Source organism: Stegastes partitus, unplaced genomic scaffold (assembly GCF_000690725.1).
Source record: "Stegastes partitus isolate 25-593 unplaced genomic scaffold, Stegastes_partitus-1.0.2 Scaffold697, whole genome shotgun sequence".
Taxonomy (NCBI): Eukaryota; Metazoa; Chordata; class Actinopteri; family Pomacentridae; genus Stegastes; species Stegastes partitus.
Genome location: NW_007578428.1, coordinates 311,995 through 327,667, shown reverse-complemented (window position 1 = coordinate 327,667; position 15,673 = coordinate 311,995). Strand labels below are relative to the sequence as shown.

The window sequence follows — 15,673 nt, the reverse complement described above, 5'->3', positions numbered from 1 at the left end:
GTTCTAACAAGATGTAAGAACGCTCACAACATCAGGTGCTCAGCGGGATCGGTTTACCAACATGGCACCATGGTTAGCCCGTTGGCTTTGACTGGCTTTGATTAAACACAAATACCTGCTGACTGATGCTGGTAAAAGCCAGCGTTTTCTAACCACAGTGGAAGTGTTATAAATTCATTTATACTACAAAGACAGCTGCTGTCAAAAGAGAGTAATTCCCAACATAATTGGTAAGCGTCATACATTATGTTAACAGTCCACTGGAATCACTGCAGAGATTTCATGACACCGCTGCCACCTAGAGGTCAAAGAAAGTTTCTGTTTTCATGAAGAGTTGAGGCAGCTGAACCAACCATGTGGCAGCTGTGTATATTCACAGAGAATAAATTGCGTATAACATCTGTTTAATTAAACATTTTTGTTAAATTCAAAGCCGGTATTTCTACTTCAGCTGTGAAACTAAGGGGAGAGGTGTGGTATCATGTGAGATTGTGGCTGCATCTGCTGGTGCAGACAGACTGAAAGAGAAAAGTAAAATGAAAGGTGGCTTCTTAAACTGCAGGCCAGCAGTCACTTAAACAGACTGTTTGGTATGCGGTCTCTAGCTGAGAATAAGGAGGAAAGAAGATGGGTGGTCTGAGTGATAGAGCAGCAGCAGGGTGAGCCAGACGATGGAGAGGGAACATGAAGGAGACAAGAGCATGAAAGAGGAAAGACAGGACAGGAGGGGGAAAGCAAAGGCAGCGAGAAGAGCAGAAATAATAGGAGAGGGAATAAAAGAAAATTAGCGGCATGAGCGAATAAAGGGGAATAAAATAATTAAAAGAAGAATAAAAAAAAGGGGAGAAAGAAATGCAAGGAGAAGATAAAAACGAGAATTAAAAGGTGAGATAGGGAGGAAAAAAAATGATTGAAAGGGAAAGTGCAGGAGCAAGAGCAGGAGACAGCATCTTCTCATTATTGTATTATAGACAAATTAAGAATAGTGGGGTGCCATGTGGGAAGCCATTCTTACTCGGCTGTTTAAAAGCAGACAACCCCCCATTACCTTGAAGAGAACGGGAGGTGGTGCGGCATTGTGCGGTTTGTGCGTCCATCCACACACACACACACACAGACACACACACACGTAGATGCAAGGGCCACTAGGGGGGAATTCATCCTTGAAGCAGGCTATCTAATCAGCGAATGTAATGTTAGCATACTAATATAAGACGGGATGAAGAGAAGGGACTGCAGACAGGGAACCGGCATCGCTTATCACGCCTTTGTTCAAAGAGTCAGAGAAAGACAAGACGGGGGGAAGTACGCGGAGATAAAATGACGGGAGTGTAACCAAGAAAGAAAATGAAACAGGAAGAGGAACGGGTATCAAGAGGGAATAACAATGAGATCGAACTTTTTAACGAAGGAGGCAAAAACAGATACGAAAAAAGTGGAAGAAAGACGTACGCTCACTGGAAAACCCAAACTGTCGATTTGCGCGTCGTCCAAATGAAGACGAGTGGCCTTAATTTTAAACGCCGCAGCCTCTTCTAAATAATAAAGACCAAGAAGAAGGAATGAAAGAGGAAATATAATATAAGCACAAATAAAAGGTAATGAGTGGGAAGCGGTGAGAAGATGGAACACCTGTGGAACCGCTCAGACGTATACAACCGCTCGCACGTAGACTTATGAAAACAGTCGTAACGTTTTGTCCTCCAACTGCGACGGTGCGTCTTTCGGACAAAATGTATACGACTGTCACAATAATCAAGCCTCTCCAACCACAGCATCCTACCGACACACACAAAACAGTATTTCCTTATGTCGCTATCCCACACTGACCGCCCACTCCTAAGAGACAGAACTGCGAGGCTCCACAACGTGAACAATGTTATCTTGGGGCGGCAGCTGAGCTCCAGTGGAGAAGGAAATGAATATAGTTAGACGTTTTCCCATAACATTGTCGTTCAATGTGGGCTTTATTGGAAGCGAAAGTGGCACCTGTATAAATGTATTTGTATGCGCAGCTGAATGGAAATTAACACTTACATTTGGACTGACAAAGTTGTGAATGCAAGGGATATATATTTTGACATTTTAACAACAACAGCAGCAAAAAAAAATAAAAAAAAGGCTCAGTTTTCTAAAAATTCAAGTTAACCCTGTGTGTTAAGAAGCCGAGCTAATGCTAGGTGGTTGCCAGTGTTTTTGGTTTAGATTTAAGCAATTCAGCAAGTTAGAAGGTGGTGTGTTTGTTACTAGTACTCGTAACTTGCTCAAGGTAGGTCCTTTGGGCGTTACTAGGGTGTCGTGAGAGGGCATTTGCCATAATCAACAGACATTACTAAACAGGGGAGGGGTCGATGATGCCACCTATAACACAGTCTTGAGTTGCTGCCCCAGATTATTTCATTAACACCTTGTATCATCATTCTACAGGCATTTTCACAATCATTAACACCTTGAGGCATGTGATTCTTGGGCCGTTAACAGGCTATGAGCAATGTAAGGTGAGAATAAATATCTCCCCATCAGGGCTGCATGGTGTCTCGGTGGTTAGCACCGTTGCCTCGCAGCTAGAAAGTTGCCGGTCGCGTCCCGGTGAGGACACCCGGGATCTTTCTGCGTGGAGTTTCCATGTTCTCCTCGTGCAGCGTGGGTTCTCTCCGGGTTCTCCAGCTTCCTCCCAAAGTCGAGAAACATGTTGAGGTCAATTGGTGATTCTAAATTGTCCGTAGTCTGTGACTGTCTGTCTCTAAACGACCTGTCCAGGGTGTCCTCTGCCTTCACCACCCCCCATGACCCTAGTGAGGATTAAGCAGTGTATAGATAATGGATGGATGGATGGAACTCCCCATTAGTGAGTTAGAGGAAACCTCTTAGGTGAAATGTCGTCAAGAGCCGAAAGGAGGTCAAGTTGTCCTCTTCTGAAACACTGAGGACTACCATGAACTAAATGACTGGGTCTCGACACAGACGTGCTACACATGGGCTTTCAGTGTGCATACAGGTTTTGTCCCAATCTGCAATCTGAAATCGCCACGGGTGGGCTGTGTGCCAGGAAGTTGGAAGGTTGACAGTCAAAAATGTGCAAATGAGTTATTACAAAGAAAACTTGTTTAGCTTGTTTAACACATGCTAGTTGTGTAACATACGAAGGTCACACGTACTGTAGAGGTTCATATATCTTGTGCGAGAAAAAATTTTCACCCTGTGTCTGTGTGTGTGGGGGTATCCTCTTTTCTTTTTTTTCTCCCCATATTTTTTTTGGGTGTGTTTTTGTGGGTAATGTTGCTTGCTTCTATTTTACCTGAACCGTTCTTCGCTGCAGCTCCGTTCGCTTCCGTAACGTTTCCGTCCATTTTGTTGTCTTGACTTTTGTTTCCTTGCCATCTGTTTTATTTCTATGTGACATACTTTTGTGGTAAATTTTTTCTTGTTATCTTTGTTCTTATTCTTTAATAGGATCAGTTTGGATTCTCTTGCTTTGTGTTCTGTTGGAATAAACTTGGTCTTCAAGATCAATGTTATAAGCTGGACTATTTGTAGAAAGTTGAGTTTTATTTATAGTAATCTATAATGCTTTTTGTGAAAATATCAGCAGCTGACTTTTGCAGTATCANAGAAAGTTGAGTTTTATTTATAGTAATCTATAATGCTTTTTGTGAAAATATCAGCAGCTGACTTTTGCAGTATCAGTGTTTTTGTTACTCAAAGATGGGACTTTCCATGATGGCTTTGTTTTTTGTTTTTTTCCAACTCACCCATTTTTTAATCTGCTTGTTCAATATTGCAGACTCTGAATCAATGGGATGATGAGAAATAACAGTTAAAAAAAAAAAAAGTTCAGGCTTTCATCTTTAATAGTTCCTGAGATATTGTCATTCAAACATCAAACATAGACGACAATTTCAATGTGAGGAAAAAAACTTGGTGAAATTGGGTTGACTGGCAATTTGGGGGGAAAAAAAAAGATCTTGTAAAAGTAAGTCAATTTTAACATTTCACAGATGTCATTTTAAATATCCATAGTTTTTGATGAAAAGTTGGGGATGGTCGAGCAAAAGCCTTCTGATGATTTGAGATGAAATAAACCCGTCAGTATGTCACACGTATACCTGAATGTGGCGGCACAGTTACTAAAACACACCGGCAATATTTGGCAGAGCGGAGATATGTAAAAACCATTACACAAGTTCAATCAACACCATAAACTCACTGACATTTCAACGCGCTTTGGTTCAGGTAACACAGGCGGCGTTAATATGCCCCCCTCGTAATAAAGTGTTTAAAGGAATGGAAGTCCAATGTTATGGTTCTAGCATACATTTTTTCTGTGTCCATTTCACCACAATGCAGTGAACGGTATGGTCAAAGGGGGAAGAAAAAAATAAAAAATCAGCAGTCAGAAAGTATTTTTCTTAAGCCAATAACTGAAGACACATAACCACCATATCAATTCCCTTCTCCTCAGATGTCGTTTTCTTGGTCTTTCTCGTCTTAGTGTCATAAATACGACTGCGCTATTGTTCCTATGAGTTTATATATGGAGATAGGAATTACACAACAGGGACTTGTTAGCGAAAAGAAACAAACATGGCTTCAAACGAGGGACCGTCAGAGAGAGAAAATGAGCGCCGAGGCTGTGAGGGAATGAGACAGATAAATGAAGATGGTCCCTCTGAATGGCAATGACTTGTGCCTTGTGGTGATACAGTGAGGACGGCTGTGGGAGAGGACGTATTGATCAAACCCGCTTCAGGCTACTTAGGCCGGATAATGATTTCAAACGCCGCCGTGTTTACAGTACGGGCTTGATACTGAGGCCGCAATAATGCGTCTGTCTAACAAGAAGAAAGAAATTAGCGCTACTTTGTTAAACGGCTTCCATTTATTGTGGCGGGGGGGTTTCTAGCGAGGCCCGTATCAGTCAGCGCTGAGGTATAAAGTAAGTCTGTATCATATACTCCAAGTAAACTCTGGAAGTCTTTTAAGCCCGGCGCCTGGAGAATTCAGAGCTCTGATTAATATTCCTCACCACTGTGCAGACTAGAAATTGAAAACTTTAGGTGGCAGGGAAGAGTGGGGGATTATACCTGCGTGATTGGTTTCAAACTACAACCATTGTTACAGCAGCTCTGTTGTAATTAGAGAGAGAAATTACTTTGGAAAAAATAGCTTTGGAACAGCTGGCGACACGTAAACTCTCATACCCAATCTAAGAAGTAAGCCTCCCAGTCGGTATGAGAAAACTACCCACCACTCCCCGTCACCGTGCCTAGGTAGAGAGGGATAGAGTAGTAATTGCCGTCTTTGTTATGCGATCCAATGGAAGCTGTATTTGTGGAACCTGCAGTACCTATTAAGATATCATACATGTAGGGTTTTTTTTAACATATAAATTCATTCTCCAGCCATACCGCACAATACAGCCGCCTGTAAGAAGTTCAGAGATATAGTTATTAGGGCCCTTTATGAAAAGTTCAAAGTCTTCTACACAAAAAAAGAGTAATTACTTTTAACCGAATGTTGTGTTTGAGGGGGAGCACAGAGGACTGCTGGAGACAAATGCAGCAGCTTCCTTCAGAAACCCAAAGCTCAGCAGCCTTTGCACTGTTTTTAGCGTCAACTTGGGTCATGAGTGCCAACTGAAGGGGACACTTGACGAGCACTCGCGGCTGATTGTAGAAAACACGGGGGTTTGCTGCTAAAGCGGAGCGGCTGACGACATGGCCACCTGACTCTTGCTGACCAGCTGGCTAACCAAAGGAGCATTTGGGGCCGGCACTTGGGCCGACCAGAGCGGCACTTAGGGAGCATTTTGGCCGACCACAGGTGCTCCTCTGTGGCCTGGTGTTGGATCAGAGGGCCACTTGAGCTGCTCGAGTGTCTTATCTAGTGGGAGCAAAAGGCAACGCTGAACTGTGACATTCTTTAAATCCGACTTAAATCCGTAGTAAACAGGTACAGTTGCAGGAAAATGTATGTTAGTTTCATCAGGGATTCTCATTTGGAACAAGCAGCGTGCCTTTATGCAAGTTAAAAACGTTTACTTTGGTTGCCAGCTCAACCTTTAAGTGATCCAGTCAGGCCAATCAGTGGCTGCATCACGCTGACCTTTCTGCTAACTTTCTTCTTACTTATAACTGCATTAAAGCCCCGAATGCGCTGGCACGGATCCATTTCACAGCCGATTCTAGAGTTCTGTTTACGCCATGAGTCAGGAAAGTCCTTTCAAACTTATAATGCTATCAGTTTTCTATTAATCCGTTTATCCCTACAACAATTCATTCACTCTGTGTTCTATAAAGAAAAACAAACACTAAAATAAAACAAATCGAGATTGAAGAAAGCCAGTCGCTTATTTTCCAGCTATAAACTGTTCCTGTTGTTGCTCCGCTTACCTTGATTCCTACGTAGTCTATAGGAATGATGGGTTTCTCCAGCGAGGGCAGGCTGGCCTCATCCAGAGGCTCTCCCACCATCACTTTGGTCGCCACATTGATGAAGTCAACGCCGATCGTTTTTGATACGAAAGGGAAGGAGCGCGACGCCCGCAGGTTGCACTCTATCACCTAAAGGGTTACACGAGGTTAAATACACACATTATTTTAGACTACCGAGTGCGATTATCCTTAATTTATAATAATCAGTAAAGACATCCAGCACGTATCTATACAATCGCAGTTTACCCGGAACATCAAGACTAAAGGCGACACTGATCATTAAACCCCATCCCGTTTTGCGAATCCTTCTAAACACAAGCTGATTTCAGTTTGTGAATGAATTGCATTTGCTGCAACCAGGTGTGAAAATGTCAATCTGTCATTTAGTCATACCCAGAGAAATATTACCTACCATGACATCATTGCCTTTAACCAGAAATTGAGTGTTAAAGGGCCCCGAAATTTCAAACGCTTGTGCAATTTTCCGGGTGGCAATTTTAACCTGAAAGCAATGGGGAAAAGAACACACACACACACACACACACACAGAGGTAGAATAAATATGAGACAGCCTTAAACAGTTTCATAGAATAATATCTCTATACATACAAATGGAGAACGTCTTTCCTGCTTTATGTTGGAAATGCACACAGCCGGTGCTCGTTTCACACGGAATATCAATCGGGTCTTTAAAACAGGACAGTACAATTGATACGGTTTAAATCACTGAGGGAGCTTTCCCTTCTGCTAATTTAAACACCTTCTGTCCTCGCTCCTCCATCACACAGAAATTACTCTCCCTCTGCCATCATCAGACATGTTCCAATCCCCTGAATGTGTCACGGAGGAGAGAGGAGGAGACGCACATGAATCCTGTAAGACCCAGATGGCAATACCCCCCATTGATCAGGATCGGTTTATTGATTGATCACCTGATCCGGTTAATCAGAGCGTTGTTGAAACAGATTTACTGTATTATTGCGTGATTTGTAACACCCACGGGAACATGAATGGCAGCAACCAGCTGTGGCTCTAACGTTATGAGAAGCAGGAGGATGACCCAAAGTGAGCTTACGGAGAGATTAATATGAAAAGTTGGTTTTGTGACCTGAACTGCAGAACTTGGAAAAGTAATGGGTGGAAAATGTTCATTATCCCGAGGAGGATCTCCGCCTGTTAACGCCGAGTGTGTAACTGGCTATTAGCTGTGGTCAAAGAGATGGATTTTATGAGGCGCTGGCGAATGATTTTTGCCCCCGAAAACCGAAGCAATAAACAGCTGTTTTAAGGTAAGACAATCCCACAAGCGCGCGCTCGTGGCCGTTTAAATAATACTGCTCCGGTTTATCGGGCTCCGTGAATTGTGAGCTGCGGTCTGCAAATCGGTGACAACTGATAGAGCAGCAGACTGATTTCTTTGGATGGAAAATGATTCACGTTGTTACTCTTAGAATTTGCCAGGGAGAAAAATAAATGGGCATGCAGAGTCTCTTTCTGTGGTCCTGTGGGGCTGATCGATAATACTGATTAAATTCTGTATTGAAACAGTTTGCCAGGAGAGAAGCTTTACCTGTTTACACTGCAGGCAGCTCCGGTCTGACTTTCTGCATTAATGGAGAAAATCTGCCAAATACCCAGCGTCTGGTTGATTTGCAGGAAAAAGCAGGATTTTTTTTATCCATGCTAGACTTACAAGTACAATAACCAGAACGAGCGTCCTTCATTCCTGCAGCAGGCAAACAGAAGTTTTCTTTGCGTTGGGGCGCTTCTATGTGTTTAACCCATGTTGTCAGTTAAAGTTTTCTTTCTACTTGAGGTGCTAACTTCATGCAGCTTGCGTTGGCTTTATCGTGGCTACTCGCTGCTGGTTTTCACAGCAATATGTGTTATGTTCACAGCTCGGAGCTGACCGACGTCTAGCAAAGGTTTAAATAAAAGGTGTGCAGCATGGCATACGACAGCATACAAATGTACCTCTGTACTGTATTTATAAAGGTTTCTAGCAAACTGCTTTCCTTCTAAATAGTGAAAATGATGAAGCAATTATGACACTGTGCTGCTGCAAGAGTGTAAACAGGAAAGCCTGTAAGTACAGTTAATCATTATTAATCAGCCTGAGCCTGAAAAGGAGACTCGGATTGACTCCATCGGTTTTCTTTGACAAAATATTTAGGCTAGAGTATTTATTAAAGTTTATATTTATTGCTCTCTCATTTCTGTTTTGATAGAAAATGCATAAATTGTCAATTTCTGTTTCTGTCAGTCACATTGTGCGACTCACTCTGCTTATACCTGTTTGTAGCCTTGACGGAGCATCAGCAGGTGTACGATGTTTTCTTTCACTGTGTGGTCATTTCAAAGTTAACCTCCACACATCTGACAACCTGAGACGTCATGTTTGCTCACTACAATTCCTCAAACCACATCAGCCAGATGATAAGCTGGCTATGTGAAGGTTAAAGTCACTGACCTTCTCCAGCGCCCCCTGGCTGATGGTCTGGGTCGGCAGCATCAGTGTAGCATCTCCCGAGTGCACTCCAGCATCTTCCACATGCTCTGTGATGGCATGGACCAGAACCTGGACAAACACGGGATGATTGTGACTCACAGTCAGCGACAGAAGTGTCTACTCAAGACAAACACTGTTCTCACAGCCTCGTTTTGTTGACCAAGAGAAAGTTTCCGACTTAGAGGCAGACGGCCTCCAAACTTGATGTGTTTATAGCTACAGTGTGTGAAAAATAGAACAGGAAGATGCTGTGTCAACACATGGTTGGCCAGTTCTGCAGCATCGTCTGTGCATTCTGAGGAAACGTTCAGTAAGGTCAACATTTGAAACAAAGCATTTGTTGTCGAGCGTAGTGAAAAAAAACACACAATGTACGAGGATACGCGGTGTCAAAAGAATAACTTCCAACATTTCGCCCAAAGGATAGAAGATCTGTATCAGTGAGCAAGTCTGTGCGAGTGTGTCTGTAAATGAGCTGCTGTGTCATTAGCTCATTTAAACTGCTGCTAACCACAGCATTCATTAGCACTCTTCAGATAGAGCCTGTAATTAATACGTATTATCTCTGACTTTTTCACTTTCCCACACATATACCCACACAGTTACACACACACACACACACACACACAGCCCGGCTACACGTAATGAGGCCTGTTTGGTATTCAATGAATGGACAGCTTGTTAATGTGATACTGAAGATAAAGGAGGGACTGTATTCAGAGAAGGCAGAGTGAGTAAATCTACCGTACAACCGGATAGCCCACGTTCAAGCTGACACCCTTGAAATGACTCTCACAGTCTAAACAATGGGAAAAACAGACGGGGCGTTCAGGACGAGCACATAGGTGGCTCTGTCGGCTCACGCTGCTGATAAAGTTACGGAAGTATTAGAAAGTTCTACCAGCTCACTGCTGAGCGTCTCAGAAGTCGTGCTGAGGTCAAATTTTGTAATTTAATTGTACCGTCGTCCTAAATTTCCTCGTCAGTTCTCTTATCCCTGGCATGTTTTTCAGCATCTTGCAGATCAATAGCAGCAAACCTGAACGCATCTTTGTACCAAATGTTCATTTTCCCGTCTTCAATCATGTGTGAACAAAACCAGCTTTTTTCAAGATGTCTGAATGTGTCCCCGCAGTCCTGCAAATAACATTTTCATAGATTTTACTCTAAAATTATTATCTCTTTGCTTTTATTAAATTGTAACGCACTCTGTTGTTTTTGCTTCAGAAGTCACAGAAGCAACTTTTCTCTATCTTCATTATAAAAAAAATCCATTAGAGGAACAGGGATCAAATGTTTTTAGCGTTATATACTTGCTTCACATTTTCTGTACTGGATCTAAACAACCTAAGCTGTACATTTAGATAGCGTAAGTGCACATCATATACTGTAGAACAACAGAGCGCAGTGGGAATACACAGAGAAGCAAGAAGAAACATATCTGTGGTATCTGTCAATCAGATACAAAATTAGTTTGTTGAGCAAGAATCATTTCAATATGCCCTTAACTGATCTCATCTTTTAAAAAAAAGAATTAATTTAGCAGCACCATTTTCCAGTGTTTTGGTTTTAATGTATTCCATTCTCTCCATCAGATCTGTCTGAGGCTGTGATGTTTTTTTTTTTTTTTTTTTTCCACAGAAGATGAATGAGATTACTTCCACTTTATTCTTCTACTGGGCTCAATGTCTGTCTCACCTCTCCATTTAAACTAAAAAATAATGGAGGACTGAATAATGCCGGGCTACAGAGATGAATAACAATGATACTGCTCCGAACGAAAATATGGTCAAACAGGGTGTCGATATAAATAAGAGAGGAACAAATAATGTTGTTTTCCGAGCTGTCGCGCTGCGCAGCATCGCGTTACATTATGTAGAGGATGTATGCTGTTATGACAGGTTAGATTTTAAATGAAACCGCACCAGACGGCTAACTGAAGTTCTGCTTTGTGCTGCTTTTAAGCAGATAACAATTCATTTGGTACAAGTTGTACATTCCCCCTATGCTGCCAGCACTTATTCACATACATACAATGGCAGCATCATTTTTTTTTTTTCTTTTAGACAAAAGCCTATATAACTGCATCGTGCGTCACCTTTCCATCCTTGGCCACGGCGTCCACCTCCACCTCCCTTGCACCACGTATGAACTTAGTGATGACCACTGGATGCTCCTGAAGGGAAGACAGCGCGAAGGTTATTCTTTCAAATGATTAAAAAGTAAAATAACCCAGACTGAGCAAGGTTGCTTCCTTTTGTGTGGGAGTGTGTTTTTAGTTAGTGATGTGTTTATTATGCTGCCCGTGTCCTCCAGCACGCTAGATTTGAAATGAAGCAAAGACCAAGAGATTAAACCTTTGATATGGTGAACTTGGTAGCAAACAATCCTCTATTTATACATTCAGCTATTACAAGTCTTATGAACTGGCATTACCGTTCATTCCTGGCTGTCCAGCACATGTAACGGTAACTCGCTCTGTTTTTGCTCTACACTAACTCCTGAGGGACACATCTCGCTCTTCAGCTGCTGAATTCTCCACCGTGTTCACCAGCTAGCTGAATAATTACCGTACCAAGCTTTATAGAGCTGTATAGGGCTTTACTGCCGAAAACAGCTGTTTGCTGCAGTTGCAAACGACGCTACTGGAACAGCGGCCGTGAATCAAAAACCGCGGCTGGAAAGCTAAACGATTGCCTAAAGGTTTCATCAATAGAAGCACCGCTTTTGACATTTTTGCGTTGTTTTATATTGTCGCTTGATGCGTTGTTGTAAAAATATTAGACTGTGAAATAAACCTTTTGAAATGCATCGTTGTTTATGTCATCACCTGCCAGTTAATTACCACAATAGAAGTGGGCATTACGATATATTATTATCACTAATGGAGTGAGTGATATTCTCTGCAATTGTGTGAGAGAAATGTGTGTATATATCAGCATTAGCAATGGCAAAATGAGGTGAGAAGAATCTGTATTTTTATTATTATTGCCTTTATTTATACAGGTAATCTCATTGAGACACGGGGATAGTGCATTTTGGATTCCAGCAAAAATCCAAGCTCGTCTAAAAAATATTATTTAGCTGCCAAACTTTCAGCTTCACTTTTAGGGTGTTGATGTGTAATAGCTATGAAATGCTGCTCAGATCTAAGCAAATGCATAAAATGTGCAACTTAAACATCAGCTAAACCAGCATTTGTGGCATGAGCTCAGTCCAGCTCGGCTTGAAATCCACTTGCATAAGATTACAGCTATGCAAAAACAAGCAAAATGACAAAATCTACAGCCCCTCTGACACCGAGTCTGGATTGTTGAGATTGCTACGAGTGTCACTGCTCACATTCCTGCAAAGTGTGAACCAAGAACGTCCTTATTCATCTGCTAAACCAGCATTGTAAGGTTTGCTTTGGTGCCCTGAAGGAGCGATCTATTGCCTATGTGAGTGTACACTTCTAGCCCTGAACGGAGGCCCTTGGAGGGGCCCAACTGCTCCCCAAGCCACCCTGGTGCTCAATGAAGTAGAGACGAGCTCACAGCACCGGCCAACAGCCTTGCCAGCTGGTAGCATTATTTAACTGAAAGCAGAGCGAGAATGCAAAAGTATGCTGAGGATATCTGTACGGGTTAAATGCAGGAGAGCGATCATATTTCTTAACCTGCTAATTTATGACTGTGAGAAAAATAAAGGAGGAAGCATCAGGAAGGATGGCGATGTGTTTTTCATTACATGTGCAGGCATGTGCACAGAGTTCAGGCTGATCTCACCTGGGACACCTGCGTAGCCTCCTCCAAGAAGCGTTTCATCTCCTCCTCGCCATACGCAACGTTCATCGCAGAGCCACTGGTGAGATGCAATCAGGAGAGAGAAAGAGAGAGAGAGTGAAGGGAGGGGAGGAAAACAAAAGGGCACAGGAGAGGAAGAGAAGCAAGCAAACGGGAGAACATACAAGCTTCAAATGATTGTTCAAAACACTCATTATCTCTCCATTGCATCACCATTACCACTGGGAACAAGGTCTGGAAACAGTCAGAGTAAGGAGTGAGAGAGGGAGAGAAGAACAGCTATTTAGGTCGAAAAGCACTCCAGGCTCTTGAAAACGAGTTCAGAACTTCATCATTAAAAAAACAATGGATTTAGGCTAGTTTTGTTGTGGTTGTTGTTTTTGATTTGAGACTGCTAGCTGGGCTATCCTCCTGTTTGAAAAGGAGAGAAACAGGGCAGAGAAAGGCCAAAGGCTTGGGTCAGAGCTTTTTTTCCTCAGCTGTCTGAAGCTCGGAGGCAGACATATGTCCAACCCCGAGATAAATGGTGACCCTGTATTTAAAGTACCGGCCATAGAAGATTTAAAATGGCTTTAAATGAAAGCATCTCATCGACTTAGATTCCACCGAGCTGCTGTTGCCTGAATTTTCAAATTAATGTCATCATTAGAAGAATTCCTGTAAAGCAATCCTGCCTTCATGAAAAGTCCTTTATGAGACTGGTGTGCATTCATATATTGTTGTTGTTTGTGGTAACAGTAGTGGTGATAACAGCAGTAGTATTTCTATGCCAGAAGAGTTTAGAAATGTGCGACCTCTACAACTGACCACTTGCTCACTTTCTAACGACCGCAAAGAAAGGGCAACGCTGCATCTAAAATAAAAGATGAGAATTTCTGTGTGGCAAAACATATTTTTGATGAGTGATAAAAGAAAAATATTTATTTTTTAAAAGCAGTAACTAATTAGACGACCATGAAATGCCACACTATTAACAGCAGGACCTGTGTTTTTATTCTTAAACACTCGTGGGTACGCATGTACGACGTCTTCACGGACCTTAAACTGGAGCAGAAAGGACAAAACAACAGTTTGTGTCATCACTGGTTATGAGTGGTGGGTCTGCAGCTACCATCCAGAGAAGAAACGGACATTTTCACAGTGGAAGAGTCCTCAGATTCTAAATCCATCAGGTCAGAAGTGCACCTCGAGCACATTTATTGTTTTCTTCAACATTCATGGCACTAATGGTTGTATGTCAGGAATTAGTCCCCCCCAAGGGTCAGACTTCCAAGGCTGATTTCTACCGTGACATCCAGGTGTCCGAGTGAGAACATTTAAGGGGATTCAGCACTTATTGCAGAATGTGCTCGACATGTTCACATGCGTTGCAAAAGCATCAGTGTGCACAAAGAGGCTACTTTGAAGGAGGTGCCGATCAAATTGTATAGTCTCTGACATTTCTGATCGCACCTCTCGTGGTCAGTCAGTCACTTGAGGATGGCAGAGAACACCATCCAATGTAACTGATAACCGAAGTTCAACAATATTTCAAAGTGAAACAAGGCCGTACACATTTCATGGCAAGAATTACTTCCAGTCGAGTTCTGGTCCGTCTGAATAAACATTCATTAGGCTCTTGGGTTTCACACATTTGGGTACTTCTGCAGTCTGATTTGATTCCGGCTTCAAAGTTGCCTTCACCCAACTATCCAAAAAAAAATCCTGAGGGTGAGGAAAAATTTCAACAGATCAGACAGTCACTAAATAAAGAAACAGCAATGAATTCACTTGATGGATTGTTATAAAAGGTGAGCTTTCCAGCTTGGCTTTACTTTGGGTCGGATTGTGTACATGCTGCACACCCACACAGATGTGCCTTCACACAGACAGAAACTCCTCAGAACAGCTTTGCATTTGCACTCTCTCTCTCTCTTTCAACGGTGCTTGTAAACAGTGAAAAAAAAAATGTGGGTCTGAATGTTGACGCAATGGATTGACATTTTGGAAGTAGTTGTACTTATTAAAAAGTCACCTCGACAAAATCGTAGAACTACAAACCCGACGTGTCTGGATGCTGGAGCCCGTCGCTGTAGAGTTGTGTCTAGTCATGATACGGAAATGTTTTCGTAACCAAATGTAACGATGGAGTAAGATGCTGTTTTTGGTGTTTTACTGTTAAAAATATATGCAGCATGAATTTGACAAGGGTGAGAGCGTTTGGTGTGTAAATGTGTGAGTAACTGTGCATCTGTACCGAGGTTGAGAAAAATGCTCAAAAAACATTACCAAGTATGTCAACGGGGGAGAAAGTGAAGAAAGCTTTTAGGATGGTCGGAGATCAAAGAAGGTTCAGCTGGAGTGAAGAGGAGAAGAGCTTCCTCTCACAAACAGTATATAATGGAATCAATACAAATAGATGGCTCGCTTATTAATAACATGATCAGAAATAACATCAAGTAGACTTCAAGACTTATCCCGTCACCAGTATTTTGCAAATGTTGCATGAAGCTTAGATCTCTAATATTGAAGAAACAAAGCTCCATGGTTGTAGTTCTTATCATCCCAGTTCATTGTTAAACATGGATGTAAACATTTTTTACACCCATGCTGCCTGGTATCATTTCTTCAGACCAGACATGCTTTCGTTAAAAGATTCTCTTTCTTCAGTTTGATTTTCAATAGCATCCATCGCTGCTCAGACGTTTCAGTCGCAGAGGGTTTTTTTTTTTTTTTTTTCCTCCCTGGATGCAGAAATAAAGCTTTTGATAGAGCAGAATGGAAATATTTATTTCATACTCAAGAGAGATTTGGGTTTGGCAACACCTCCATTCCTTGGATTAGATTGCTATGTACAGCTCTGGTTCTTTCAGTTAATACTAGTAATATTTACTCTGAACAGTTTGGTAGAGGGCTGAGGCCTTTATTTGCAATCACTATTGAGCCCCTTTGACTAGCCCATAGTT

General features: G+C 42.1%; 1 protein-coding gene across 1 annotated transcript in view; it reads right to left on the bottom strand.

Annotated features, from left to right (window-relative positions):
* Positions 1-15,673, bottom strand: part of cps1 (carbamoyl-phosphate synthase 1, mitochondrial) — a 66,497-nt gene that overhangs the window by 13,044 nt on the left and 37,780 nt on the right. The window contains exons 27-31 of the mRNA XM_008290827.1: positions 12,711-12,786; positions 11,042-11,119; positions 8,905-9,012; positions 6,847-6,936; positions 6,393-6,563 (exon numbers count right to left, since the gene is read on the bottom strand). Coding sequence (XP_008289049.1) covers positions 6,393-6,563; positions 6,847-6,936; positions 8,905-9,012; positions 11,042-11,119; positions 12,711-12,786 — 523 coding nt within the window. The remainder of the gene's footprint in view (positions 1-6,392; positions 6,564-6,846; positions 6,937-8,904; positions 9,013-11,041; positions 11,120-12,710; positions 12,787-15,673) is intronic.